Here is a 27330-nt window from a genome sequence, read left to right on the forward strand (position 1 = left end):
TGATCAAGGCTTTTTAGCAATCCTCCTCCTTATCTTAATTATTCCCCCCTTTCCTGTTCAAAATGTGCGTCTTAACACGAATATATCATGGAAGTGATACGTGTCAAACTCTCATCAAGTTTCTTTCCTGTTTATATGATTAGTAATAGATTTTGTTTGGATTGTAGGATTTAATTGATTGTTTTTTGTTACATGAATCTTGATGATTGTTGGGTTTGTTTTTTATTCAAAAAGGTAACCAGTTGTTGATCCACAATGCAAGAACACAAGCATACACATGTAATAGCATTGCACCAAACAAACATTGTTGTACAATTCTCTAGAAAAAAAATGTGAAAACAACTCTTGTAAGGTTGGCATTCAGAATTCAAGAGTACAAAACTAGCTTATCAATAGTAGGTTTTCACGCATCAATTAAGTGATGGTTTGCTCAAAAAGTATTATTAATTGATGGTTTCAAACTAAAATCATGTCAGTTATTTTCGAACTGAGGGAGTAACAACACACTATTGGCTCTGTAATACTAGTATTCATGGATGTGTATGCCGGCGTAACTAAAAGGTTCAATCAGACAAACAAACTCAATGTTGACCTTGCACTAACTTATTCTGAAATCCACATCTGAACTGAGGATAGGTTCGGATATCAACATAACAAGCAGCGAAATATATACAAGACGTAACTTGCCCAAGATAGGCGCACTATGCCTGAGGCTTGAGCACATTATTACAGCAGTGCTGAGCAACACTGTTTGAAACAAAATTAACTTATCACGCCAATACCATCACACTTCCCCGTTGCGAGGCTGCGAGAGTACGAGAGATGCACACGCGGACATGGACGACAGTACGCCTCTTCAACCCTTGCAAGCGAACAGGCCGGTGCACACCTCGTGGAAGGCGTCGAGGATGGCGGCGCGGTGCTCGCGCGCGTTCACGGACACGTAGCAGTTGAGCAGCGCCCGCAGCTCCGCCGGCTCGGCCATCCGCTTCGCCGCGATCACCTCCGCGATGGACCGGCGGAACTCCTCCCGGGGCTCGTACGTCCTCCTGTCCACGGCCACCAGCACGACGCACGGCTTCCTCTCGCGGGGCCTGGGCGCGCTCCTCTCGTGGCAGCCGCCGCCGCCGCAGACGCACGGCCAGCGACGGCGCTGGTCGGCGGGCTCCGTCCCGCGGCGCGTCGTCGCCGACGACCGGCCGTCGGCGGAGGCGGCGTCGGCCATGGAGTGCAGCCTCGCCTGGACCATGCCGTGGGCGATGTCCGACATGCGGCCGCGCGTCGTGTCCGGCGCGTCCAGGGACGAGCAGGACGCCGAGGAGGACACGCTGAGCCGCGACGCGCCGCAGCACAGCGCGCGGCACCTGCCGTCCTTGTGCTTGGCCTTCGCCGCCGTGGAGGCATCGGCCTGGTTCTTGCCGCCGGCGTTCTTCTGCCGCGGCTTGCTCCGGCCCGAGAAGAAGTGCATCGCCGCTCCCCGCCCTTCCTCCGTTCCCGCCGCGCTCTGCTCTGCTACGTTGTCCTGTCGTGCAACCGCAAGAGGACAGACAATGCGCAATTGAGCCAACGGGCAAGGGTAGTAGTAGTAGTAGTAAGATGCATGGGCACTGCAACTACAAGAGGACCGTGCGCGGTTGTAAAGCGATCAAAGGCGCCGCCTTTTAGTGTCGTGATTAAGCCATTTTTAAGCCTCGGAAAAGGAGGAGGGTAAGTAGAGCAGCTGATTAAGCTCCATAGCTTAAGCTTTAGGATGTAGCAGGATCATGCTGTCCCCTAACCAGCAGCAACTTGGCATCTCCAACACACCGCTTTCTCTTTAGCCACGGCATTCTTAATCAGGATCAGCTCACTTGTCAAATCGTAAACGTGATTAGCCGCTTATAAAATTGCAAGCGTCAATGATCGTCCCTGGTCGCCATTACGTGAAACCTACTTATGCCATAATTACAGCAGCCAGCACACGCCGTCCTCGGATGAATCTAGAAGTCTAGATCATATTCATCACCTCCCTTGGGAATGTGTTGATCTTTCACTTCCAACTTCCAGAGCACTGCCTGCCTCATGTATAAAACGGGGTAAAAGCCTGTTTCGAGAGCATTGTTTGCCTCTACTCAGAGGTTGAGCTTGGGAGCATATATATATAGTGACACGTGTTTGAAATCCCCAAAATCTAGATTAGCACCCCCTAGGCTAATCCGAGTCCAGATTAGTTAAAGATGGGGAGACAGAGGAAGCTAAAGAAGCTAGCAAAGCTAGAACGGGCTGGTGTAGTGGCCGTCATGTGGCCGGCCAATCATTCAATCAAGCAGCGGTCAACAGCTTTAGCAAGCTCCCCCGTCTGGTTTTCCGTCGGTTTCTTGCCATTCTCTTTTCCTGTTTCCTTTTTCGGCAAGCGGCTAGAGGAGCAAGCTGGTAGAGTGTTGGCGTGTGGTGCTCTGTCGCCTCGCCAACCACCGATGGAGTGGGCAGCCAGCTTGGTTGCTTGGTGTCTATGGAGAGATCACTGGATGGAGCTTCATGTCCGTCGATTCATCATTGTTAGTCACCACAAAGGAATTAAGTGGCAGCATCGTCTCACTGTCACTCCTTCGTCCAGACAACAGATTTCTACTTTCATTTTTGTCCAGTAGTAAGTAACGTGCTGTTACAAGTAGCGGGACGTTCAATCTCGGTGCTCCATTTGTGCATGTGTAATGCTTACTCCTCGTAAAGGCGTGCTTCTTTCACCGTTGCATTGAACGTGCCCGCGCAAATTGCATGAGAATTTTCCACGATTTGCGTATGGCACGCCGCTGGTCGCTAGTCGCTACCGGTCTTCTTCGCCGTGTTGCCCAATGCTGCATTTTTTTTTAGACTCGCTCAATGCCGCAATTGCGTCGCGATGGGAGGATGGCCATGACCCACGTCATCTCCAGAGTCTGGGCTTGCTAGGGTCCAACCGCTGCATTCAGGCTAAAATGACAAGTTTGAACACTTTTAGAAGGTTTAGCATGAAATGATCACATTTCAAACTTCTTTCACGATATTGACCCTTTTCAGTAACGCCGCCCACCTAGGCGTTTGCGTTCCACAAGCAAATACTTGGATCATGACGTTTCCACCATGGCCCTGGCGTAGCCAAACGAAAACGCTGTGCAAAACAAAAATAGAAAAAAGAAACGACAGAAAAATGAAAAAAAAAGGGCGCCCCGCCCCCACACTGGGTCAGCCCAAAGTGTACCGAGGGGTATGTTGAAATTTTAAAAAAGCTCATGGATTTATTAAATGATCGTAGGTTTTAAAAAAGTTCATGAATTTGAAAAGGATACATAAATTTGAATTTTTTTTTTCACAAAAATAGAAAATATCGAATTGTGGAAAATATTCAACATTTAAAAATACTCATAAATTTGAAAAAGTTCATGAACTCGAGAGGAAGTTCACAAAAATTGAAAAGTTCATGAATTTGAAAAAAGTACAAAAACTGAAAGGTTCGGGAATACGAGAAAAGTTCATATAAATTAAAAAAAATTGAGATTCGTGAATTTGAATATATTTTTTACCGAAACCGGTTTTGCACCTCTCTGGTTTTACCCGGTTCTCTCTGAAACGCTCCGGGTATGCGCCAGTTAGTAAATAAGCCTATAAGTGGCAGCTTAAGCGGGAGCAAGTAGTTAACGAGCGCTCCTTCAGGAGCCTCGCAACGATCAGCGCCATTTGGCGCGTTTTCAGCTTTTTTCGGGTTTTTTTGACGTTTTGATTTTCCCCAGGTCTTTCTTAGCTTTTCGATAAAAAAAATTCAAGAAAAAAATTCACGAAAAAACGCGTTTTTTTTCCGTGAAAGTCACAGTTTTTCTTTCGCGAGAGGCACGGTTGTGCTTTAGCGAGAGTCACGGCCGTGCCTCTCGGAAACAAAAAAAACGCGTTTTCTGTTTTTTTTCTTTCGCGAGAGTCACGGTTTTGCTTTCGCGAGAGGCATGGTTGTGCTTTCGCGAGAGTCACGGTCGTGCCTCTCGGAAAGGGAAAAACAAAATGCGTTTTCTGTTTTTTTCGTTCGTGAGAGTTACGGTTTTGCTTTCGCGAGAGGCACGGTTGTGCTTACGCGAAAGTCACAGCCGTGCCTCTCGGAAAGGGAAAAAAATACGCGTTTTCTGTTTATTTTTTCTTTCGCGAGAGTCACGGTTTTGCTTTCGCGAGAGGCACGGTTGTGCTTTCGCGAGAGTCACGGTCGTGCCTCTCGGAAAGGGAAAAACAAAATGCGTTTTCTGTTTTTTTTCGTTCGTTCGAATTACGGTTTTGCTTTCGCGAGAGGCACGGTTGTGCTTACGCGAAAGTCACAGCTGTGCCTCTCGGAAAGGGAAAAAAATACGCGTTTTCTGTTTATTTTTTCTTTCGCAAGAGTCACGGTTTTGCTTTCGCGAGAGGCACGGTTGTGCTTTCGCGAGAGTCACGGTCGTGCCTCTCGGAAAGGGAAAAACAAAATGCGTTTTCTGTTTTTTTTCGTTCGTTCGAATTACGGTTTTGCTTTCGCGAGAGGCACGGTTGTGCTTACGCGAAAGTCACAGCTGTGCCTCTCGGAAAGGGAAAAAAATACGCGTTTTCTGTTTATTTTTTCTTTCGCAAGAGTCACGGTTTTGCTTTCGCGAGAGGCACGGTTGTGCTTTCGCGAGAGTCACGGTCGTGCCTCTCGGAAAGGGAAAAACAAAATGCGTTTTCTGTTTTTTTTCGTTCGTTCGAATTACGGTTTTGCTTTCGCGAGAGGCACGGTTGTGCTTACGCGAAAGTCACAGCTGTGCCTCTCGGAAAGGGAAAAAAATACGCGTTTTCTGTTTATTTTTTCTTTCGCAAGAGTCACGGTTTTGCTTTCGCGAGAGGCACGGTTGTGCTTTCGCGAGAGTCACGGTCGTGCCTCTCGGAAAGGGAAAAACAAAATGCGTTTTCTGTTTTTTTTCGTTCGTTCGAATTACGGTTTTGCTTTCGCGAGAGGCACGGTTGTGCTTACGCGAAAGTCACAGCTGTGCCTCTCGGAAAGGGAAAAAAATACGCGTTTTCTGTTTATTTTTTCTTTCGCAAGAGTCACGGTTTTGCTTTCGCGAGAGGCACGGTTGTGCTTTCGCGAGAGTCACGGTCGTGCCTCTCGGAAAGGGAAAAACAAAATGCGTATTCTGTTTTTTTTCGTTCGTGAGAGTCACGGTTTTGCTTTCGCGAGAGGCACGGTTGTGCTTACGCGGAAGTCACAGCCGTGCCTCTCAGAAAGGAAAAAAAATACGCGTTTTCTGTTTATTTTTTTCGCGAGAGTCACGGTTTTGCTTTCGCGAGAGGCACGGTTGTGCTTTCGCGAGAGTCACGACCGTACCTCTCGGAAACGGAAAAAAAAACGCGTTTTCTATTTTTTTCCTTACACGAGAGTCACGGTTTTGCTTCCACGAGAGGCACGGTTGTGATTTTGCGAGAGGCACGGGCATGCCTCTTTTGGAAAGGGAAAAAAATCGTTTTCCCGGTTCGGTTTTTTTGTCCGGTTTTTTTTATGAAAAAAAAATTTGTCAAAAACTATCAACATGGAATCTAGTTTTGAAGATCTCGACGCGAGGAATCTAATGGTGAAAACGGTTCGAGATTTGGACGCACGGTTTAAGAGATAAAACGTTTTGAATAAACGAATCTACGAAAAAAGAGAAAACTCCCAGGTTGCGACAAGTGGCGCGCTGCATGTACGTCATTTGTCGCGACTTGGGAAAGTGGAGCGTTCTTTGCAACGAGTACTTCTTAATTAGTGTTTTCGGGCTTAAGCGCCAAATAGGACTTGGGCGGGTGGTGGCCATGACCCATGACATGTCTGAGCTCTGGGCTTGCTAGGGCCCCAACCGCTGCGTTTGCACACAGCCCGCGTTCGGAAAGGAAATGAGGGCCGACTTCCTTACGGTGGGTCTGGGCCTGAACCAGCGTAGCTGCCTAAAAGCTTTCCTATCTTCTTCTCCCCCCAAAAAAAAGAACTTCCATTTCTCTCTGCCATCCGGCAGCACATTGGCGGAAACAGCTTGGCTGGCCGGAATGAGCACTAGTCTCCCTCTCCGTCTCCGGTGGCGAAGACGGCATCGGCGTGCGATAGCAATTCAGAAAGAAAACCAAGGCACCGGCACGGGGCAACTTCTACTTGTGGTCGGTGGTTAAGGCACGGAATTCCGTTCATTCACACTGTGCAGTTACTCTCACTCCCGCCAGCCAAGCTAAACACTTTGCTCCGTGACTCGCAGCAATGCATCAAACGGAAGCCTTTGGCGACTGTACCTCAACCCGAAAGAGGAGTCGGGGCACAGGAGCTTCAGACCTTCAGTGCATGCGCCCGTGCTAGCTGCTAGCCCAGTGATGGATGATGGATGGATCGATCGGCTTTCTGGTTTCTGTGGTCAAGATCTTAAGCTGTAGGGATTCATTTGACTCGCAGAACAAAACAAAATCTGCACTTGGCTTCTCTTTTTGCTTTTCCACGCCGTCGTCGCTGTGAATCTGTGATACCGTTCGCTGTCCACCTCCACGCAAAAGAAAGAAGTGTTTCTGTGCCTCGCACGAGATACACCGCGCTTTCCGTATCACACATTACCGTCATATAATGATAATCCCATGAGTAAAAGATGTGCTAGCATAAAAAAAGTTGATAAGGGCCGTGAAACCTCTAGTCTCGTACTCTACTCTACTAGCTACCATGTGCTGTTTTTGTTTTTCCCTCCTTTTTATAAGGAATTACGCCGGAGATTATATATAGGAGAATATGAATTTTATCAACTAAGAAAATGGATTTTATTTTATTTTTGGCAAAAGGCGTATCATTCATTACAGAATGCAGATCCACACCCACAAGCATTTCCCAGTTTGACATATAGAGGCCACAGCTAGCTACAGGATATATATGTCTCTCCGTTTCTCTGTAGCATTTCCATCTCTCCCCCGAGAGCAAGAAAAGTTCTTGCTAGCTCAATGCCTCGATACAGCATTATTATTACCCCTCCTAAACACCAGGACGGCCGGTAAAACGGAAGCCGCGCGCGAAGGATACGATCGGCAAGACAAGGGGCCGAGAACGTTGGGGCACGGCGGCCGGGAAAGGCGCAGGGCATGGCCGGGGACGCGCCGCCGTCGCCGACGGCGGGCGAGGAGCCCTCGCCCGCGTCGGCGCCGCTGCTGCTGCGGCGGAGGGGCTCGTACCAGCGCTGCATGTCGCACGCGCGCGACGAGCTCCGCAGCTTCCGCTCCTGCCTCCGCTGGATGTGCGTCGACCACTCGGACGGCTCCAGCGCCGCGGCCTCGTGGCTCGTCTTCTTCGTCCTCGCCGTGGCCGTCCCCGTGGCCGCGCGCGTCGCCATGCCGCGCCGCGCCTACGACACGCAGGTGCAGCTCTCCCTCACGCTCTCCGCGGCGCTCGCCTACCTCACGCTCACCTCGCTCATCCGCCGCCGCGGCCTGCGCCGGCTGCTCTACCTGGACCGCCTCCGCCACGACTCCCAGGACGTGCGCGCCGGCTACACCGTGCAGCTCGCGGGGTCCTTCCACCTCCTCGCCTGCTTCGTCCTGCCCTGCTTCCTCGCCGACGCCGCCTACAAGGTGTTCTGGTACTGCGCGCACCGGCCCTTCCCGGCGTGGTGGTCCGCCGCCGCGTGCGCCATGGAGATGGCGTCGTGGATGTACCGCACGGCCATGTTCTTCATGGCCTGCGTGCTGTTCCGGATCATATGCTACCTGCAGATCCTGCGCATGACGGGCTTCGCGCGGGACTTCGGCCAGTGCGCCGACGTGGCCGCCGTGCTGGGGCAGCACCGCCGAATCCGTGACCAGCTCCGGCGGATCAGCCACCGGTACCGCAAGTTCATAATGTACTGCCTCTTGCTCGTCACGGCCAGCCAGTTCACCGCGCTCCTCGGCGCCACGAGGCCCCACGCGCAGGTCAACATCGCCACAGCCGGCGAGCTCGCGGTAACGTTCCCCCGGCCGGCGCTGGTGTGCATGCTCGATCGTCCGTTCATTCGACATACAGTATGTAAATGACTTGTTCTTGCGCGTCTGGAATTTTCTTCAGCTCTGCTCCCTGAGCCTCGTGGCAGGCCTGCTCATCTGCCTGCACAGCGCCGCAAAGATCACGCACAAGACGCAGGCCATCACCAGCATCGCCGCGGCGTGGCACGCCGACGCCACCATCGACACCGTGGAGCGTGACCAGGAGAACCCCAGGACGCCGAGCAGGTCGTGCCTGCAGCAGCAGCAGGTGCCCCCATCCCCGGACTCGGACCAGTCGGACGACGACGAGATGTCCCCGAGCGAGGACAGCCTCGACACCTCCTCCAAGTTCACGTCCTTCCACGCCACTCACATTTCATACCAGAAGAGGCAGGCGCTAGGTAAGCATGCATCGTGCCGTTTGCGGTTTGATTTCGCCATTGCAAAGCACTGTAGCTGATCATGGCGTTTTCAGTGACCTACCTGGAGAACAACCGCGCAGGCATCACGGTGTTCGGCTTCGTGGTCGACCGGACGTGGCTCCACGCGCTCTTCATGCTCGAGTTCTCGCTAGTCATGTGGCTGCTGGGGAAGACCATCGGTATATCTTAGAGAAGGGCGATCATCTCGATCCCTGTCAACTGTGTGTGTATATGATGAACCATCCAGCTCCTATCGAATCATGTAGATCGCCACCCTCTCAGGGGTGTAAACTGAGCGCAGATAGCTAAGTAAACTCATGTTCCAGATATAAATCGTGTTCATTGCCTCCTTGCAATCTGCTTACCTGATGACAAACTGTAACATGTTTACTTGCAAGTTGCAACCAACTCCTAACAAGTTGGATCGACGGAACCACAATTCAGCACATTGAGATTGGACAACACCAGACGGGAACCACGAAATACAAGTCGAGCAATATGTCAAAAGAAATTCAGAAACATATAACAAAATGGTCTGACTAACTTTGAACAGAAATGACCAAGAGTTGGGTTGTGCTTTTCTAGGACAATAACACCAATGGCTAAAGCAATCTTTTGCCTAACATACGCTGCTTCTATTCTACTTTGATAAAAGGAAATAAAAGAAACGTCATTCACAGGTCTAGCAGCGCATTCATCAGAGAAAAAGAAGTGGCCCAACAAGAAAAAAAAATCTTTTAAACCGCACACTCTGTGACCAGACCAGAAAGAAGCATGCTAAATGATTCATGAATAGTGGTTCCGCCAGACCAGCTCTCATGGTAAGGTGCTGATGTCTGCTTCCTGGCAGATGAAATGCTCCCATTTCTCAGCTGTCATTCGTGGATCTTGCTTGTCTCCCCATCGGCATCCGAGCTGACAGAGCAGAACCAACCTGCGGCCATCGACGCCTACCACTGCTTCTGGAGATGGTTAGAGCGCGACGCTGGACATTTTGCCTTGGTCTTGCCCCACTTGTCCTGTAAGCTCTGCGAACCACTCTTCGTAATGATCGGATATCAGGAGCTCCAGAAAACATAATATCACCACCATCAGGAAACGTGTAAGAGTCAGAGTCATCACTCCAATCAGAGTTATCCATGAAAGAATCGCTGCTGCCACTATTGGGGTCAATAAGATAGTCCCCAATAATCATGGATCCTGGATTCAAGCCTGTGACTATGCTGATTGCATCCTGCCTCTCCTTTGCACTTTCAAGCTCCTTCCATTCAGCCAAACGTGCCGGGTCAACTTCACGAGGTTTTGATGAAGGATGTCTGGCCTTCACATGCTTGCAGAGTTTCTTATATGATCCAATGAATGAGCAGTCTTCATGAATGCAAGTTCTCTTCTTGCGATTGAGAAATTGCCGGGCTGGTTCAACCACTGTCCAGCCTTTCACTTCCCCACGGCAGATAGGGCAAGCAAGCTCCACATCCTTTGGCTTCTTGCTAGCTGCTGCCACTGCAATTGATACTTCATTTGCCGGTTTCTCCTTCACATAAGCATTTTTAAACTGTTCGAGACAATTAGACTGGTGATAGTTGGTTCCACACATGTATGGTCGACAACCTTTGGTATGTGAAGAACACAGCAGGAGGACAGCATCATGTGGACGCTCCAAGCATATTGGGCAAGTGGCATGTTTCCAATCCTTTTTCTCCGAGGTTAACTTCAATTTATTTTCCTTGGCTGCCCTTGTTGCTTTCTGGTAGTGGGAAGGTGCATCAGGAGGAGATGACCTAAGTCGCCGGCTTGATAAGTCGCGGTGTCTTGGAGTTCTTGCCATAGCTTCCCAAAACAGGAAAAGGGATCTAGAATAGTGGCACAAAAGTACATATATATTCAGTTACTAATAACAAGAACAATTATATTTATCAATGTATTTCTATCGAGTTACGTAATACTGATCAGTACTAGTTTGCTATAACAATCACGACTCACAGCAACAAATGAATTTGCACTTTTTTAAACCATGAGCTATACTGTATACAGAAAGATGGCTACTTTACAATCTTCTGGGTTTATTTTAAATCCTTCTGCTCACATTGCTCATCACCTTCAAAATCAAGTGATACTACCATATCTCACGTAGAAGCTAATTTTAGGATATATAGTGTGAAAAAATGAAAAACAAATTTCAAGTGGTTTGAGCATTTAGGTCATGGATGGTTTATTTATTTCCATTACTTTTATTAGTGAGGAAGCATGGACATGTTTGAACTTATCTAACAGCTGCAATATGCAATGTTGCATAAATATTAAATTACAAAGAAGATGTCAACAATTAGGGCAAAAGCAATAAAGCCTAAAGTTTGAACTAATCATCCAAACTGAGAACATAAATAAATATGGAACCAGGCAATCTCAGAAACTCGGTACATGGTATATCTAGTAAAAAGAAAGTAGCAAAAGCATGTCCTAGAGAGTAAGCAGAGATGAAAGGACAGTTTATTTATAATTAAAGCACATCAAACAATGTCATACAGCAAGGACAAGTTCGATATTGTCTAGTAAAGCTCTGCAAGAATAGCCAGTACCAGCTAACAACTTCTTAATATACATAAATGTTAGGCGTGGAACCTAATATCAGTGTTATTCACACTATGCACATTTCATTTTAATTGCTAGAAACTACAAGCATGGATCTCAAAATGCAACAACACCACAAGTGCCCTAGGCAGGTCAATACAAGACATGAAAGATGGAGTTTCTATTTGACAATTAGGGTAAAATGTCCCTATGCCATCCTTCTTTTCCATGGAGTTGCATACATGTTTCTAATGAACAAGTGTATTGCAGGGGATTTTTACTAAGAGTTGTGGTTTTCTGACTCATTAATTATTTTTTATAGTAACATCAAAGGGAATATCAGGTAGGAACTCCCTGTAACCAGGAAAATGCAATCTGATCATGTACAGACCATTGGATATGTTTGATGATCATGCAAATAGCAGCATTCACAGGTAGGTTCGGTGATGATGCAATCTGATCATGTACAGACAATTTGATATGTTTGATGATCATACAAATAGCTTTCACAGGTAGGTTTAGGAATGGTACAAATAAATCACATATAAGATGTTGAGGTGGCTCAAAGGCCAAGAATGTTTGTTCCTTGCAAACTGGACAGTCTTAGACACTCTTGGATTACAAGTTTGCATTCCCCCATCTTAAGTGAAGTTCTCATTTGTTGGAAACTAGATGAAACAAATCATACTATTTATCTCCAGTGGCAGATCCAGAAATGTGCGGATGGCAGTGTGAGCAGTAGCTGCAAAGGCGGTGTCGAATCACCAGATAGCTTGCACGAAGGCATGTATAATTTAATCTGGGCATGGCAACACATTGTTGATGCAAAAACAAGCACCCAAACAAACAGCCGGCATTCTACAAATACTAACATCAAGACATGCGACATATGCAACAGACAAACAGTAATTACAAGCTTAATCTGGTATATGGCTATAACACTAAAGTATATCAGTTCATGTTAAGGGCGGGCATGATTTGGGGCGTGCGGAATCAGTTGAGGCCCGGAATTCGGAAAACGAATTGCTATCAGTACCACACCACGCAGCAGAGGCAAGACCGCGGCAAACTACTGTAGATGGGTTGGAGCGCCCAGTATCCCTCCATTGCAGAAAGGGCGGCCAAGATTAGGCTATAGGCATCAAAAATAAAACATCACGGAATAAATCTCAGAACGACCGAGTAAAGTTAGGGTTCGTCACCAACGAAAGGGATCAATCCAAAGCCCGAATGGATCTCCACTCCGCGCCAGTCCAACTCCTCCCGCTACGAGAGATGAACTCCTCCAGCGTGGTGTGGCATGGGGACGTGTCCGTCGGGGAGGATTCGGTGAATGTCGTACAGCCGCCGCTGCGGCGAGGCGAGGCGAGGGGAAGAGAAATCGAAGCAATTGGGTGGGCCGGACAGGCGACGAATCGGGATATCTGGTAATTTTCACAGTGACTCGTAGGATGGGTGCGGCCGTGCGGGGAGCTTTTTCTAATTCAGTAATTAGACCCTGGGCTGGATGCTAATTATCTAGTAGTACTTCGTTCCCCTGAAAAAAAAAACTATCCACTTCGTTTTTTTTTTCAGTTGAACTATCTACTTCGTTAGTATCACCTGTGCTAATTACATCTTTTTTCGTCCAATAAAAAATTGATTTTTAGGGAAAAATTACATTTTTTTGTTTACCTGTAATACGAATTTGTTTGGGTCTATCTGTATACAAATATAAAAAAACAAGAATACCAGTACAAAAATATTTCTGCCAAAATTGAGAAAAATCTAAGTCTTTTTTGGACCAAGGACAATAGCAACACATTCCTGCTTATGTTTGAAAAAGAAGAAAAAATTCCATTTTACTCCCTTGAAGAAAATGAGTGGTTCACATAACCCCCTGAACTTTATTTTGGTTCACTTAACCCCCTAATCTATCCCAAACCGTTCAAAAATCGTCATTGGTGGGTTTGCACCGGTGGTTTTGCTGACATGGACGAGGTCAAAGCGTTGTTGACCAGTGGGGCCCTCCTCTGCCTTCTCTCCCACATCTGCAGCCACCCCGAGAGTGCCCGAGCTTCGGTCGACGGCCACCATCGCCGTGCACGTGGCCGGAGGAAGCATAGAGCCACACCAAAATGTCGGGATCATCTGCCTCGTTACCCTCTTCAACTCTGCCAAATCCATTGTGCCAAGCCAACCCCAATCGAGCCTGGCATCGTCGTCTTCCTCGCCACTGCCGCCAGCCACCACGCTAAAATCCGCCATCACCAGCGCGCCCCCGACCTCCACGACCCCTTCGTTGACGCGAGACGACCTCGCGCACCTTCTGGACAGGTTCCCGGTGAGGCCCGCGACCCCTTCCCCGCAAGCCTGCGCCCCGGTCGCCGCCTTCGGCGTCCATTGCGTCGCTGCAGAGCACTTCTGGTCCCCCTTCCTGTGCCAGCACCCCCTAGGTGAGCCCCTGCTCCTCCGGAGCCTCTCCGTTCCCTCCCTCATCTATGTAGCCTACTCGCGCAGTGCGCCACCCATAGCAGCAGCGGGGGCTGGAGCTTGGCCATGCGGGGAGAGCTCCTCAGGGACGCGCAGCTCCAAATTGATGGGCCGGTCAGCTTCAGAGGAGCACCACGGTGCTTAGGAAGCAGAGAAGGAGAAGCGGGGCTCACCAGAGGAAGAGATCGAGGCGGCGACAGTCGATGCCGGAGGCGGGGAAGAAGACATAGTCGCCGATGATTTAGGGTGACTAGGATAAAGTCCTTTGGCAGGACGTATAGCAGAGCGAGGGGAAGCTCTAGGACATGGATTGAAGGGGAGGGGGAGGTGTTGTCCACGCGGGCTAAGAACTACAGCGCCGACGGCATAAACCAAGCATTGATTATGCTCTCTAGGCGTCGAGGAGGAGAGTGGGGATTTGATTGACGAATGGGCCCCACACCCCACTGGTCAAATACCGCCTTGACTGTGTCCATGTCAGCAAATGAGCTCAAAAAACCAGCTAGAGATGATTTTTGAACGGTTTGGGATAGATTAGGGGGTTAACTGAACTGAAAAAAAGTTCAGGGGGTTATGCGAACCACCCATTTCCTGTAACATCCCGAATTTTCAATTTGGAATGTTATACATTAGATCATCATGCATATCATATTTTATTTTGCATTTTGGTTGATCCTAGAAATTCTACGCAACTCAATGACCCACGGAGAGAGTTGGGGATTTCGTTATTTTCATATTTGAGTTTTCTCAAATTTTGAGAATAGGATCATTTGATTTTATTTATTTTATCATCAATGATTTCTATTACAAAAATATGAGAGAGGGAATAAAATGACTTTCCCAAAATAAAGAAATATTGAAGATTTAATAATAAAATCAAATAAGATTTTATTTCGGAGTTTTCCGGTGTTTTATTTGAATTTAGGAAAAAAGTGCGTTTTTCAAAATTGCATTTAGGTCCCAAATAAATATTTACCTTGTGCGGCTTGATTTTAGAAGCCCGTGAAAATTTATTTCAGAATTTTTGGAGTCCGTTTAGTATTTCTTTTTATTTTTCTTCCGAGCGGAATAAAAAAAACGAACCGACTTCGGGCCATACCCGAGCGGGACACCGCCCGGGGGTAGCCTTTAAATAGCGCCGCCCCGAGCCGCCCCAGCCCATCAGCCCCGCCTCGATCCGCGCGCGCCGCTGGAGCCACCGACGACGACGACGATCCCGCCGCCCGAGGTTCGTCGTGCCTCGTTTTCCGTGCCGAAAAAAAATCGGCGTTCGTCGTTTTTCTTTTTCTCGGATTAAATCCGCGATTTTTCTGATCGCGATTCCTGATCCGATTTTCGTTTTAGTTTAATTTTTCGCTCGTTTATCGGAATCAGGCGATTCAAGCGCCTAGAGTTTCGTCTCGAAACCCTTTATCCGTTTAACCAACTTAAACAAGTTTTTGCTACTGTAAAATTTGCCCTAGATCCAGATTACTAGAACGAAGTTGTTTTCTTTCGCCGTTTGTCTTTCGTTGCTTCGTTCGATTTGATTCTTTTTGCCAACCGGAGTTCTAAGTTGAACCTTCTGGTTAGATCTCTTATTTGAGTTTTACCTGTGCATTAGATGAGTACTTATTGTATGCTTGTTTGTTTGTCTGCGATAGAATACCCGGAGTGCGCCGCCTGTTACTTCGAATCGTTAGGTTTCGCGGATCATCAGCAAGGCAAGTAACACTTTGATCATACCTTTTCTACTACCCAGTTTTATTGCATTAAATCAGTCCTCACACATTTCATGATTAGGATCTAATTAAACTGTGGATGGGAAGTAGATGAGGTAGTACCTATTACCTATTTATTATCAAACCTTTGGGAGTTACTTCTACGTTTGCTTATTATGTCATGCTATGCTAGTAGACGTGGATTGGGTGAGTGAAATCCATGACAGATATGAGATTGTTAATTAATGGTTTATCTAAGGTGGCAGCTTAAACACACATCTGGGTGGATTGAGGCACCTGGGTATTCCAGGACTTGCCTGTTTTCTTTTGGACCGCCATCCAGGCTCAAAGGGATCATGAGACTATTCATACTAGAAACTTCCGTGTGCAGCCACAAGCTATTATGAGCTCTAGCATAGTTGACTAAGTCGTGCGAACTCTTACAGTGGTAGACTAGCAGATGTAGGGGATGTAGGTGGTACGGTCTACCCATCGTAAGGTGCTAGCGCTTCTGAAAGACTATGTCTTGGTCATCCGTCTTCTCAAACACCATGTAGTGCGAGAAACCAAACGGAGGCGATCGAGTCTTGTGGGGAAAAGTGCGCAAACCTCTGCAGAGTGTAATAAACTAATCATGGTTAGCCGTGTCCCCGGTTATGGACATTTTGAGTATCTAGTACTTGGATTTTCATGTGAATCTCAACATGTTACTCTAAATAAATTTTGTTGGGTTATGTTTAATGATGATGCTTAATTGGGATTGAGAATGCTGTCAACCATTCTCAATGTTTAACAACCACCATGATAGTAATTAAATTTTATTCCTTTGAAGTAGGGAAAAATTGGTTTTACGCAAAACTGTAACCGTAGAGCTTTCCACCAGCCAAATATGCATATAGTATAGCTGTTTCATTCCATTACTCTCTATGTGTTACCTTGCCAGCATATTCCATGTGCTGACCCGTTTTCGGGCTGCAACGTTAATGTTGCAGACTTTTCAGACGACGATTAAGGAGTTTTTAGGTCGTGGTTCTATACTCAGTGATGCCGTTGGAGTTGATGGACTCACTTATCTTCCAAGCCTTCCGCTGTTATCGTTATTAGATGGCCTTAAGCCATATTTATTGTAATAAGTTCTCGATTGAGACACTCGATGTAATAAGTGTGTGATTGCTACTCTGCTATAAATCCTCCGAGTACTGTGTGGTGTCAGCATTACTGATCCAGGGATGACACCGGAGCACAGAGATCAGACTATTTGAGGTCTGGTCGCTACAGAGATGGTATCAGAGCACACGCTGACTGTAGGACACGACCACTAAGTTAGAGACCTAGATCACTTTTCACTCTCTTCTCTTCTGACCTCTCATCTTCTCTACTCTTTAGGATGGCGGATGCAAGGAACAAGTTCACACAACCAGATGAAGATACACCCTTTGGACGTCACTTGAAGGAAGTCAGTAGATACCTGAATATAGGAGTACCAAGCTTCACCGGAACCTACAACGCCACTTTACCTGAAGAAGAGCGCTGGATGATTCAAGTTCAAGTTCCAGGAAGGACGTTCATGCCCGTCACTGAGCCCATAGAATTTTCTTTTGATGCACCAACTTGGAGTCTAGGAAAGAGCATGGCAGCTCACATCGCCATGGGACGCATTGGAGAAGTCTACCGCAAGGACCTCAAGGATACTATCTACCAGATTTGTGGGCGCCGAGATGAACACTGGGAGATGATAAGCACCAGGAAGGATAGATCAATTGCAGCTTTTATCCAGGAATTAAACCAACACATTCGACGACAGTAGAACCAGATGTGCGCCGACATGATAGATCTGAAGAAGGCTAAGACTAGAATCAAGGAACTGGAGGAAGAACTCAAGGCTACACAGGAAGATTATGAAGAAGAAATTGAAGTATTGGTGGAGAAGAATGACGACCTGATCAAGAAGATTGGAATATTTATGGGAGACCCTACGCCAATAGATGAAGACGAAGAACCTCAGGAGATTAGCCCGGAAGACTACATCATCATCGACGAAACTGACTCGGAAGCAGATAGTAGCGATGATGACTATGTTGATGAAGCTGGAGCAGATATCATGGAGTCAACGACCGTAGAATATTTCTAGTAGACCCCCTCATTAGTAGTAGTAGTCCACCATGTAAATATAGTAGTCCGAGCACTTTTGCGATAGTTAGATCGATTGTATACCCTTGTTTGATTGAATGAAGTGAATTGTTTGTTTTTTCCTCATGTGCATATGGGTAGTGTTTTCTCTTTAGACCCCCTCTATTCTTACATCTCATCTTTTCTAAACCCTCAGATGCCTCTGAGACGTGACCCCGGATTTGCCTTTCCACCGGAGCTCACTTAGTTGATCCAGCAGCAGAACACACTGATGCAGTTGCTAGTCCAGAATCAGAATCAGGGGAACAACAACAACCCACCACCACCACCACCACCACCTGTTGACCACTTAGCCCGTTTTCTTAGGCTGAATCCGCCGGTGTTTTCCAGTAGCACTGAGCCGATAGTAGCGGATAATTGGCTCCGCAAGACAGCTACGGAGTTGACCACAGCAGGATGCACAGATGCGGAGAAGGTGAAGTTTGCCGCACATCAGCTAGAAGGACCCGCAGCATCATGGTAGGAGAATTTCACAACCACTTTCCCAGTTGACACTGTCACATGGGATCAGTTTCAGCAGGCTTTTCGTACTGCCCATGTTTCAGCAGGAGCTATGGCCATGAAGAAGCGTGAGTTTCGCAACTTGCGCCAAGGAGGAAGGACAGTTGGCCAGTATGTGGAGGAATTTAGTAAGCTAGCACGTTATGCCCTAGATGACGTAGCTACGGATGCAGCTAAGCAGGAGAAGTTTCTGGAAGGACTGAATGATGAGTTGAGCATGCAGTTGATGGTAGCAACCTTCAACAACTACCAGGAGTTGGTAGATCATGCTCTTATGATTGAAGGGAAGCAGCAGCAAATTGAGAATCGCAAGAGGAAGTATGGACAAGGAAAGTACAATTCAGGAGCTCATCAGAAGCCATGTTTTACCCCTAGACCGGGAGTACATTTTCAGCATACCCATGGAGGAGGTAGCTCGCACAATCACAATGGCACCAAGAATGGAAATGGCAATGGAGGAAGCAACGGCCAGAACCGCACCAACCCCTCAACCCCAGCCAAGAAGGACTTGAGCCAAGTCACTTGTTTTAAGTGTTCGAAGACAGGACATTATGCAAATGAATGTCCTGAATTGCAAAATGGAAATAGCAATGGAAGTTCTGGGAAGAAGCCGAACCCTTTTAACAGGGGACAGGTGAACCACGTTAGCGTGGAGGAGGTTGAAGCTCAGCCCGATGCAGTAATAGGTAAGTTTTTGGTTAAGTCATTTACTGCACTCGTTCTTTTTGATACTGGCGCATCGCATTCATACATCTCAAGGGGATTTGTGGATAAGTATAACCTATCAACCCAAGCCCTTAGGTCACCCATGTTAGTAACCTCGCCCGGAGCAGAGTATGTGGCTAGTCTATGGTGTGATCGGTTACCATTAAGGATTGGTAACTATGTTTTTCCCTCAGACCTAATAGTATTGGAATCTCAAGGATTGGATGTGATATTAGGCATGGATTGGTTATTAAAGTATGAAGGGAATATTGAATGTGCTAGTAAGTCAATTTTGCTTACCACCCCAGAAGGGAGAAGGATCAAGTATGTATCCCGACATGTGCCAAAGAGGACTCAAGTAAATTGCCTAACAGGAGTTGTACAGGAGGAAGTACCAGTGGTAAGGGATTTTCCTGATGTATTTCCAGAGGAGTTGCCAGGCATGCCACCGGATAGAGATATTGAGTTTTTGATTGAGCTATTGCCAGGCACAGGTCCAATATAAAAGAGACCATATAGGATGCCAGCAAAGGATTTGGTGGAAATTAAGAAGCAGATTAAGGAGTTACTGGATAAGGGATATATTCGCCCAAGTTCTTCGCCTTGGGGATCGCCAGTACTTCTAGTGGAGAAGAAAGATGGATCGTTAAGGATGGTTGTTGATTATCGAGGATTGAATGAAGTAACGATCAAAAACAAGTACCCACTACCAATGATCAATGATCTGTTTGATCGATTGCAAGGAGCTAAGGTTTTTTCCAAGATCGATCTGCGATCAAGATACCACCAGTTGAAGATTCGAGAACAGGATATTCCGAAGACAGCTTTTACCACCAGGTATGGGCTGTATGAGTATACCGTTATGTCATTTGGTCTGACTAACGCACCTGCCTATTTTATGAACATGATGAACAAAGTGTTTATGGAGTTTTTGGATAAGTTCGTCGTAGTGTTCATTGATGATATCCTGGTTTATTCGAAGAATGAAGAGGAACATAAGGAGCATTTGCGTTTGGTACTTGGAAAGCTCAAAGAACATCAATTATATGCCAAGTTCAGCAAATGTGAGTTTTGGTTGAAGGAAGTAGGATTCCTCGGACATGTTATATCTGGAGAAGGTATAGCAGTAGATCTCGCTAAAGTTGAAACCGTGACCAAGTGGGAAGCCCCAACAACAGTTGGAGAGATCCGGAGTTTTCTTGGACTCGCAGGATACTACCGGAGATTTATTGAAAATTTCTCAAAGATTGCGAAGCCTATGACTGAGTTGTAGAAGAAGGATACCAAGTTCATATGGACAGAGGAATGTGAGGCTAGTTTCCAGGAGTTGAAGAAATGCTTAGTTACCTCACCAGTATTGATTTTGCCAGACCAGACCAAACATTATGAGGTGTATTGTGACGCTTCACGTTGAGGACTTGGAGCAGTGCTTATGCAGGAAGGGAGAGTTGTTCATATGCCTCAAGACAACTGAAACCTCATGAGTTGAATTATGCCACGCATGATTTGGAGTTAGCAATCATAGTGCATGCATTGAAGACATGGAGACATTTTCTCATTGGAAATCATTGTGAGGTGTACACGGATCATAAGAGTTTGAAGTACATTTTCACACAGAAGGAGTTAAATCTCAGACAAAGGAGATGGTTGGAGCTTATCAAGGATTATGATATGAAATTGCATTATCACCCCGGAAAGGCTAATGTAGTAGCAGACGCATTAAGCCGCAAGAGCCATGTCAATACATTAATGACGGGAGGAATACCAAGGGAGTTAGCCGAAAATCTTTGTGAACTATGTTTAGAAATAGTTCCGAGAGGCTATGTAGCAGCATTGGAGATTCAGTCAACCTTGATGGATAAAATCAGGGAAGCTCAGAAAGCTGACAAAGAGATTGCCGCTATAAAGGAGAAACTGAGCAAAGGAAAAGCTAAAGGATTTCGTGAAGATGAGCACGACACCTTATGGTTTGAAGACCGCGCTTATGTGCCCAATGACCCGGAGATCAGGAAGTTGATTTTGCAAGAGGCACACGACTCACCGTATTCAATTCACCCAGGAAATACCAAGATGTATCTGGATTTGAAGGATATTTTCTGGTGGACCGGAATGAAGAAGGATATAGCGGAATATGTAGCGGTTTGTGATGTATGTCAGAGAGTAAAGGCAGAGCATCAGAAGCCAGCAGGATTGTTACAACCATTGCCGATACCCAAATGGAAGTGGGATAAGCTAGGCATGGATTTTATCACGGGATTGCCCAGGACTCGTTCAGGCTATGACTCGATTTGGGTTGTAGTTGATCGATTGACGAAAGTACCTCATTTCATCCCGGTAAAGACCACTTACACCAGTGCTAAGTTGGCAAAGATATACATGACCAGGATCGTATGTTTGCATGGAGTTCCAAGGAGTATCGTATCAGATAGAGGAACCCAGTTTACCTCAAAGTTCTGGAAGCAGTTGCACGAAACTTTGGGTACCAGGCTAGAATTCAGTACAGCTTTTCATCCACAGACAGATGGACAGGCCGAGAGAGTCAATCAGATTTTGGAGTATATGCTGAGAGCTTGTGCGCTAGATTATGGATCTAGTTGGGATGATAATTTGCCATATGCAGAGTTCTCTTACAACAACAGTTACCAAACCAGTTTAAAGATGGCCCCTTTAGAAGCTTTGTACGGAAGGAGGTGCAGGACACCGCTGTCATGGGACGAAGTTGGAGACCGCTAGTTGTTTGGTCCTGACTTGATTAAAGAGTCTGAACAGAAGGTGAAGTTGATTCGCGATAGGCTCAAGGTAGCCCAGTCCAGACAGAAGAGTTATGCAGATTCTAAACGCAAGGAGACAGTTTATGAAGTCGGAGACAGAGCTTATCTTCGAGTATCTCCACTTCGAGGAACAAAGCGTTTTGGAGTAAAAGGGAAGTTAGCGCCACGATTTGTAGGACCATACCGAGTTTTGGAGCGTATGGGAGAAGTAGCCTACAAGTTGGAATTGCCCGAAGGATTGTCAGGAGTACATGATGTGTTCCACGTTTCTCAGTTAAAGAAATGTCACGCGGAGATGGCTGACATACCGTTGAGAGACACAGTGCCTTTGGAAACTATTCAGTTGGATAACGATTTGACCTACGAGGAGAAACCAGTCAAGATTCTCGAGTTTGCCAACCGAGTTACTCGCAGCAAGGTTATTAAGTTTTGCAAAGTTCAGTGGAGCCACCACACGGAGGATGAAGCCACCTGGGAGCGAGAGGAAGATTTGCTCAAGGACCACCCTCACCTATTTTCTAGCCAACCCGAATCTCGAGGGCGAGATTCATCTTAAGGGGGGTAGGTTTGTAACATCCCAAATTTTCAATTTGGAATGTTATACATTAGATCATCATGCATATCATATTTTATTTTGTATTTTGGTTGATCCTAAAAATTCTACGCAACTCAATGACCCACGGAGAGAGTTGGGGATTTCGTTATTTTCATATTTGAGTTTTCTCAAATTTTGAGAATAGGATCATTTGATTTTATTTATTTTATCATCAGTGATTTCTATTACAAAAATATGAGAGAGGGAATAAAATGACTTTCCCAAAATAAAGAAATATTGAGGATTTAATAATAAAATCAAACAAGATTTTATTTCGGAGTTTTTCGGTGTTTTATTTGAATTTCGGAAAAAAGTGCGTTTTTCAAAATTGCATTTAGGTCCCAAATAAATGTTCACCTTGTGCGGCTTGATTTTAGAAGCCCGTGAAAATTTATTTCGGAATTTTTGGAGTCTGTTTAGTATTTCTTTTTATTTTTCTTCCGAGCGGAATAATTAAAAAAAACGAACCGACTTCGGGCCGTACCTGAGCGGGACACCGCCCAGGGGCAGCCTTTAAATAGCGCCGCCCCGAGCCGCCCCAGCCCATCAGCCCTGCCTCGATCCGCGCGCGCCGCCGGAGCCGTCGCCGCCGCCGCCGATGATCTCGCCACCCGAGGTTCGTCACGCCTCGTTTTCCATGCCGAAAAAAATTCGGCGTTCGTCGTTTTTCTTTTTCTCGGATTAAATCCGCGATTTTTCTGATCGCGATTCCTGATCCGATTTTCGTTTTAGTTTAACTTTTTGCTCGTTTATCGGAATCAGGCGATTCAAGCGCCTAGAGTTTCGTCTCGAAACCCTCTATCCGTTTAACCAACTTAAACAAGTTTTTGCTACTGTAAAATTTGCCCTAGATCCAGATTACTAGAACGAAGTTGTTTTCTTTCGCCGTTTGTCTTTCGTTGCTTCGTTCGATTTGATTGTTTTTGCCAAGCGGAGTTCTTAAGTTGAACCTTCTGGTTAGATCTCTTATTTGAGTTTTATCTGTGCATTAGATGAGTACTTATTGTATGCTTGTTTGTTTGTCTGCGATAGAATACCTGGAGTGCGCCGCCTGTTACTTCGAATCGTTGGGTTTCGCGGATCATCAGCAAGGCAAGTAACACTTTGATCATACCTTTTCTACTACCCAGTTTTATTGCATTAGATCAATCCTCACACATTGCATGATTAGGATCTAATTAAACTGTGGGATGGGAAGTAGATGAGGTAGTACCTATTACCTGTTTATTATCAAACCTTTGGGAGTTACTTCTACATTTGCTTATTATGCCATGCTATGCTAGTAGACGTGGATTGGGTGAGTGAAATCCATGACAGATGTGAGATTGTTAATTAATGGTTTATCTAAGGTGGCAACTTAAACACATATCTGGGTGGATTGAGGCACCTGGGTATTCCAGGACTTGCCTGTTTTCTTTTGGACCGCCACCCAGGCTCAAAGGGATCATGAGACTATTCATACTAGAAACTTCCGTGTGCAGCCACAAGCTATTATGGGCTCTAGCATAGTTGACTAAGTCGTGCGAACTCTTACAGTGGTAGACTAGCAGATGTAGGGGATGTAGGTGGTACGGTCTACCCATCGTAAGGTGCTAGCGCTTCTGAAAGACTATGTTTCGGTCATCCGTCTTCTCAAACACCATGTAGTGCGAGAAATCAAACGGAGGCAATCGAGTCTTGTGGGGAAAAGTGCGCAAACCTCTGCAGAGTGTAATAAACTAATCATGGTTAGCCGTGTCCCCGGTTATGGACATCTTGAGTATCTAGTACTTGGATTTTCATGTGAATCTCAACATGTTACTCTAAATAAATTTTGTTGGGTTATGTTTAATGATGATGCTTAATTGGGATTGAGAATGCTGTCAACCATTCCCAATGTTTAACAACCACCATGATAGTAATTAAATTTTATTCCTTTGAGTAGGGAAAAATTGGCTTTACGCAAAAACTGTAACCATAGAGCTTTCCACCAGCCAAATATGCATATAGTATAGCTGTTTCATTCCATTACTCTATGTGTTACCTTGCCAGCATATTCCATGTGCTGACCCCGTTTCGGGCTGCAACGTTAATGTTGCAGACTTTTCAGACGAACGATTAAGGAGTTTTTAGGTCGTGGTTCTATACTCAGTGATGCCGTTGGAGTTGATGGACTCACTTATCTTCCAAGCCTTCCGCTGTTATCGTTATTAGATGGCCTTAAGCCATATTTATTTGTAATAAGTTCTCTATTGAGACACTCGATGTAATAAGTGTGTGATTGTACTCTGCTATAAATCCTCCGAGTACTGTGTGGTGTCAGCATTACTGATCCAGGGATGACACCGGAGCACAGAGATCAGACTGTTTGAGGTCTGGTCGCTACATTTTCTTTAAGGGAGTAAAATGGACTTTTTTCGAAAAAGAACAAAAGGTAGATATTTACATCAGTCACATTGTGTACATCCCTGCAAAAAAAGTTAAATTATGTACATGAGGAGAGTAGAGGTTAAGTCGATGAGTTCAAAGATGAAGTTGAATCCAAGAATTTAGAATTCCAATATGCTTTTTCTGCCCGTGGCCCATGAGGGTAAGATCTTTTATGAGCTCTCTCCAAGTGTAAGATCATCTATAATCGAACTTGACAAATTCACCCCCTAAACGTCCCCAAAGCACTTGGGCGCGACCCTGGACAGCATCCGAAGGACCCTAATATCTCATGTCAGACATCCACACTCTTTATTGAAACCCTCAGATCCATGCATACATGAATATCACAAAATCATTGAGTAGTTCCACAATTCAAACATAAAATATATAGTTCAAACATTAAACTCCTTGATTTTCTTTATGAGTCCACATATGCTCCACAAGATCATTAAGTACTTGCACGTGCACCTGTTCATCTTAAATCTAATGCATCTTTAGAAAATTAATAATCTGATCTGCATCTTATTCCAGGATGTGGACTTGCTCTCCAGGCTTCTCAAAAACCATGGGTTCAGGCTACCCCTTCACCCTCATCCTCGACAATCATTTTGTGCAAAATGAAACAACGTGTCATAAAGTCTGTGATTCCCACATTAGTGCAGCTCCACGAACAAGTCCCCAACAAGTTTGGAACACTCTGAATGCCCCCTCCACACCCTTCCTAACTGCTTCTTGCATTGTTGCCAAGTTGTTTGTTGCCATGAGGATTTGATAGGTCTTCCCAAATTAAGGATGTTTGACCAACCTTGGGTATGACAAATTGACAAGTTCTTTAAGCACACAAAGAGAGAATATACCAGAAAGAAATTCAAAAATAAGTGGAATGTGCTGAAGAAAGATTACATTATTTGGAAGACATTGAACCACTACAAAAAAGACACATCCGTGACATTATGGCTCGAATGGAAAAAAACATTGTCATGGTTATGATACTTCTATGATGATAGTTGTGACAAAAACACGTATCATCATTGATGTGGTGGGCTCCTACTTCTATGACAGAAAATCATGATAGAAAATGAGCTTTTCGTCTTGCGTCGGCCGGAGACGCACCTGCATGACATTCTTTGGGCCGTCCATGACGTAAAAAATCATGGTAGAAGTGAGGGCGAGAAAAATATCGGGGAGTTCCCGGTCACAGTGGGTGGTCGGTGCCGAGCGATGCAATGTGGTTTGTGAGTTTCTTTCGTATGCACGCGTGTGTGCGTGGCGCTCGCTAACTGAACCCTTGCACTAGCTAGTTACATACTGAACATGAGCGATCAATCCCATTACGTACTAAAGCCGACCGATCGATCACTTCGCTGCTAACTGAACCCGAGTGATTCCTTCGTTGCTAAAAGAACATGTGGTTCCCCCATGTTTGGTTTTGGTAATTGATGACAATCTCTATGGAGTATGGACTAATGGTTGCCTTGAGTTATATTTGTAGGGTTTGTCCATAGGTTTTTCTTGAAGTCCATTTGTTGGTTTCAAGGATAGTATATGATGACCAAGGTGTTATTCAAGGAATTATCGAAAGATTGGTCATGTGAGAGGTTGATCAAGACTAAGTCAAAGAGTGTATCAAATTGATCAACACATAAAGCGTACAAGATGTACCGGGAGGGATCAAGTGATTCCATGGTATGGTAAGCATTGTCCATTACGCTTTATATACTAACCCATGGTCTACGTAAGAGTTCCATGTGGGGTTAAGTATGTTTCCATGGGTTTGCATCAAGATGAAGATCACATACAACCCATGGAATATGACATCAAGTGATGATCTTCATCAAGATTGTGGTGTGGAAGTTCAAGTGGAGCATCACAAAGAGATCACGTCCTTGAAGCTTGCCGTCCATTGTGGTGATAATAGATTTGTGAAGATGTGCCGAAGACTGGCTCACCCATAGTGGATTATGGGGGGCAATCTACTAGTCTTCATCGAGCCAACGCAATCAAGAAAGGTGGTACAACTTGAGGAAGTCAAGATCGTCATCATATAGCTCAAGTGGACTATGTGAAAGGCAAAGGTTTGCCCTTGATAGGTTTTCTATTTTACCAGTCTCATGGTGGTTGATACGTCTCCAACGTATCTATAATTTTTTATTGTTTCATGCTATTATATTATATATCTTGGACGTTTTATATGCATTTATATGCTATTTTATATGATTTTTGGGACTAACCTATTAACCTAGAGCCCAGTGCCAGTTTCTGTTTTTTCCTTGTTTTTGAGTTTCGCAGAAAAGGAATATCAAACGGAGTCCAACTGACCTGAAAATTTACGGAGAATATTTTTCAAAAATACAAAAAATACTAGAACGAAAAGATATCGAAGAAGAGTTCTGAGGCCACCACAAGGGTGGAGCCCCCCCCATAGGGCACACCCCCGTCCTTGTCGTCGCCTCGTGGGCCCCTTGACTTGTCCCCGACGCCAACATCTCCTATAAATCCCAAAACCTTCAGAACAGGACCTAGATCGGGAGTTCCGCCGCTGCAAGCTTCTGTAGCCACCAAAAACCAATCGGGACCCTATTCCGGCACCCTGCCGAAGGGGGAATCATCACCGATTGCCATCTTCATCATCCCGGCGGCAGTGGCGGAGCTAGGATTTTAAACCAGGGTGGTCCTCAAATTTTCTTTTTACAACAAACATGATATGTTAATGTTTGTAAGTAATTACTAGTACCACATAGAAACAGATCAATATATATGTTCTTACAATCATACTAAAATACTCAATTAAGTCTCAGTTTGCCATAAAAGAAGAATACATAGTACTCTAGACTATAGTAAATACCCTGAGAAGTTAAAGATGACTATGTTTCAATAATTCTACAATAAGAATTTAAGTTTTTATCAATCATAATGACATAGTGTTTGTTCGTCGCTCATGTACTCAATAGTACACAACAAGCAAAAATAGCAAACCCTAAATTAAAAAGGGGGGATGGTCAATTGGCGACCTGCCAGAGATGGTA

At 45.6% G+C, this 27330-nt stretch overlaps 3 protein-coding genes across 3 annotated transcripts; 1 reads left to right on the forward strand and 2 right to left on the reverse strand.

Moving 5' to 3' along the window:
• Positions 1 to 567: 567 nt before the first annotated feature.
• LOC125541754 (probable transcription repressor OFP9) lies at positions 568 to 1608 on the reverse strand. Its single transcript, XM_048705091.1, has one exon. It carries the CDS (start codon positions 1466 to 1468, stop codon positions 857 to 859), a length of 612 nt encoding a protein of 203 aa, XP_048561048.1. The 5' UTR covers positions 1469 to 1608; the 3' UTR covers positions 568 to 856.
• A 5304-nt stretch (positions 1609 to 6912) lies between these two features.
• Positions 6913 to 8798, forward strand: LOC125538429. The gene is made up of 3 exons (XM_048701684.1): positions 6913 to 7947; positions 8051 to 8369; positions 8444 to 8798. The coding sequence occupies exons 1-3, from the start codon at positions 7093 to 7095 to the stop codon at positions 8578 to 8580; spliced, it is 1311 nt and encodes a 436-aa protein (XP_048557641.1). The 5' UTR covers positions 6913 to 7092; the 3' UTR covers positions 8581 to 8798.
• Positions 8799 to 8913: 115 nt separating this feature from the next.
• Positions 8914 to 12425, reverse strand: LOC125538430. The gene is made up of 2 exons (XM_048701686.1): positions 12164 to 12425; positions 8914 to 10243 (listed from the first exon to the last, which is right to left on the reverse strand). The coding sequence occupies exon 2, from the start codon at positions 10216 to 10218 to the stop codon at positions 9259 to 9261; it is 960 nt and encodes a 319-aa protein (XP_048557643.1). The 5' UTR covers positions 10219 to 10243; positions 12164 to 12425; the 3' UTR covers positions 8914 to 9258.
• Positions 12426 to 27330: the final 14905 nt, after the last annotated feature.

The sequence above is a fragment of the Triticum urartu genome, chromosome 2 (genome assembly GCF_003073215.2).
Source record: "Triticum urartu cultivar G1812 chromosome 2, Tu2.1, whole genome shotgun sequence".
In the NCBI taxonomy this organism is placed as follows: domain Eukaryota; kingdom Viridiplantae; phylum Streptophyta; class Magnoliopsida; order Poales; family Poaceae; genus Triticum; species Triticum urartu.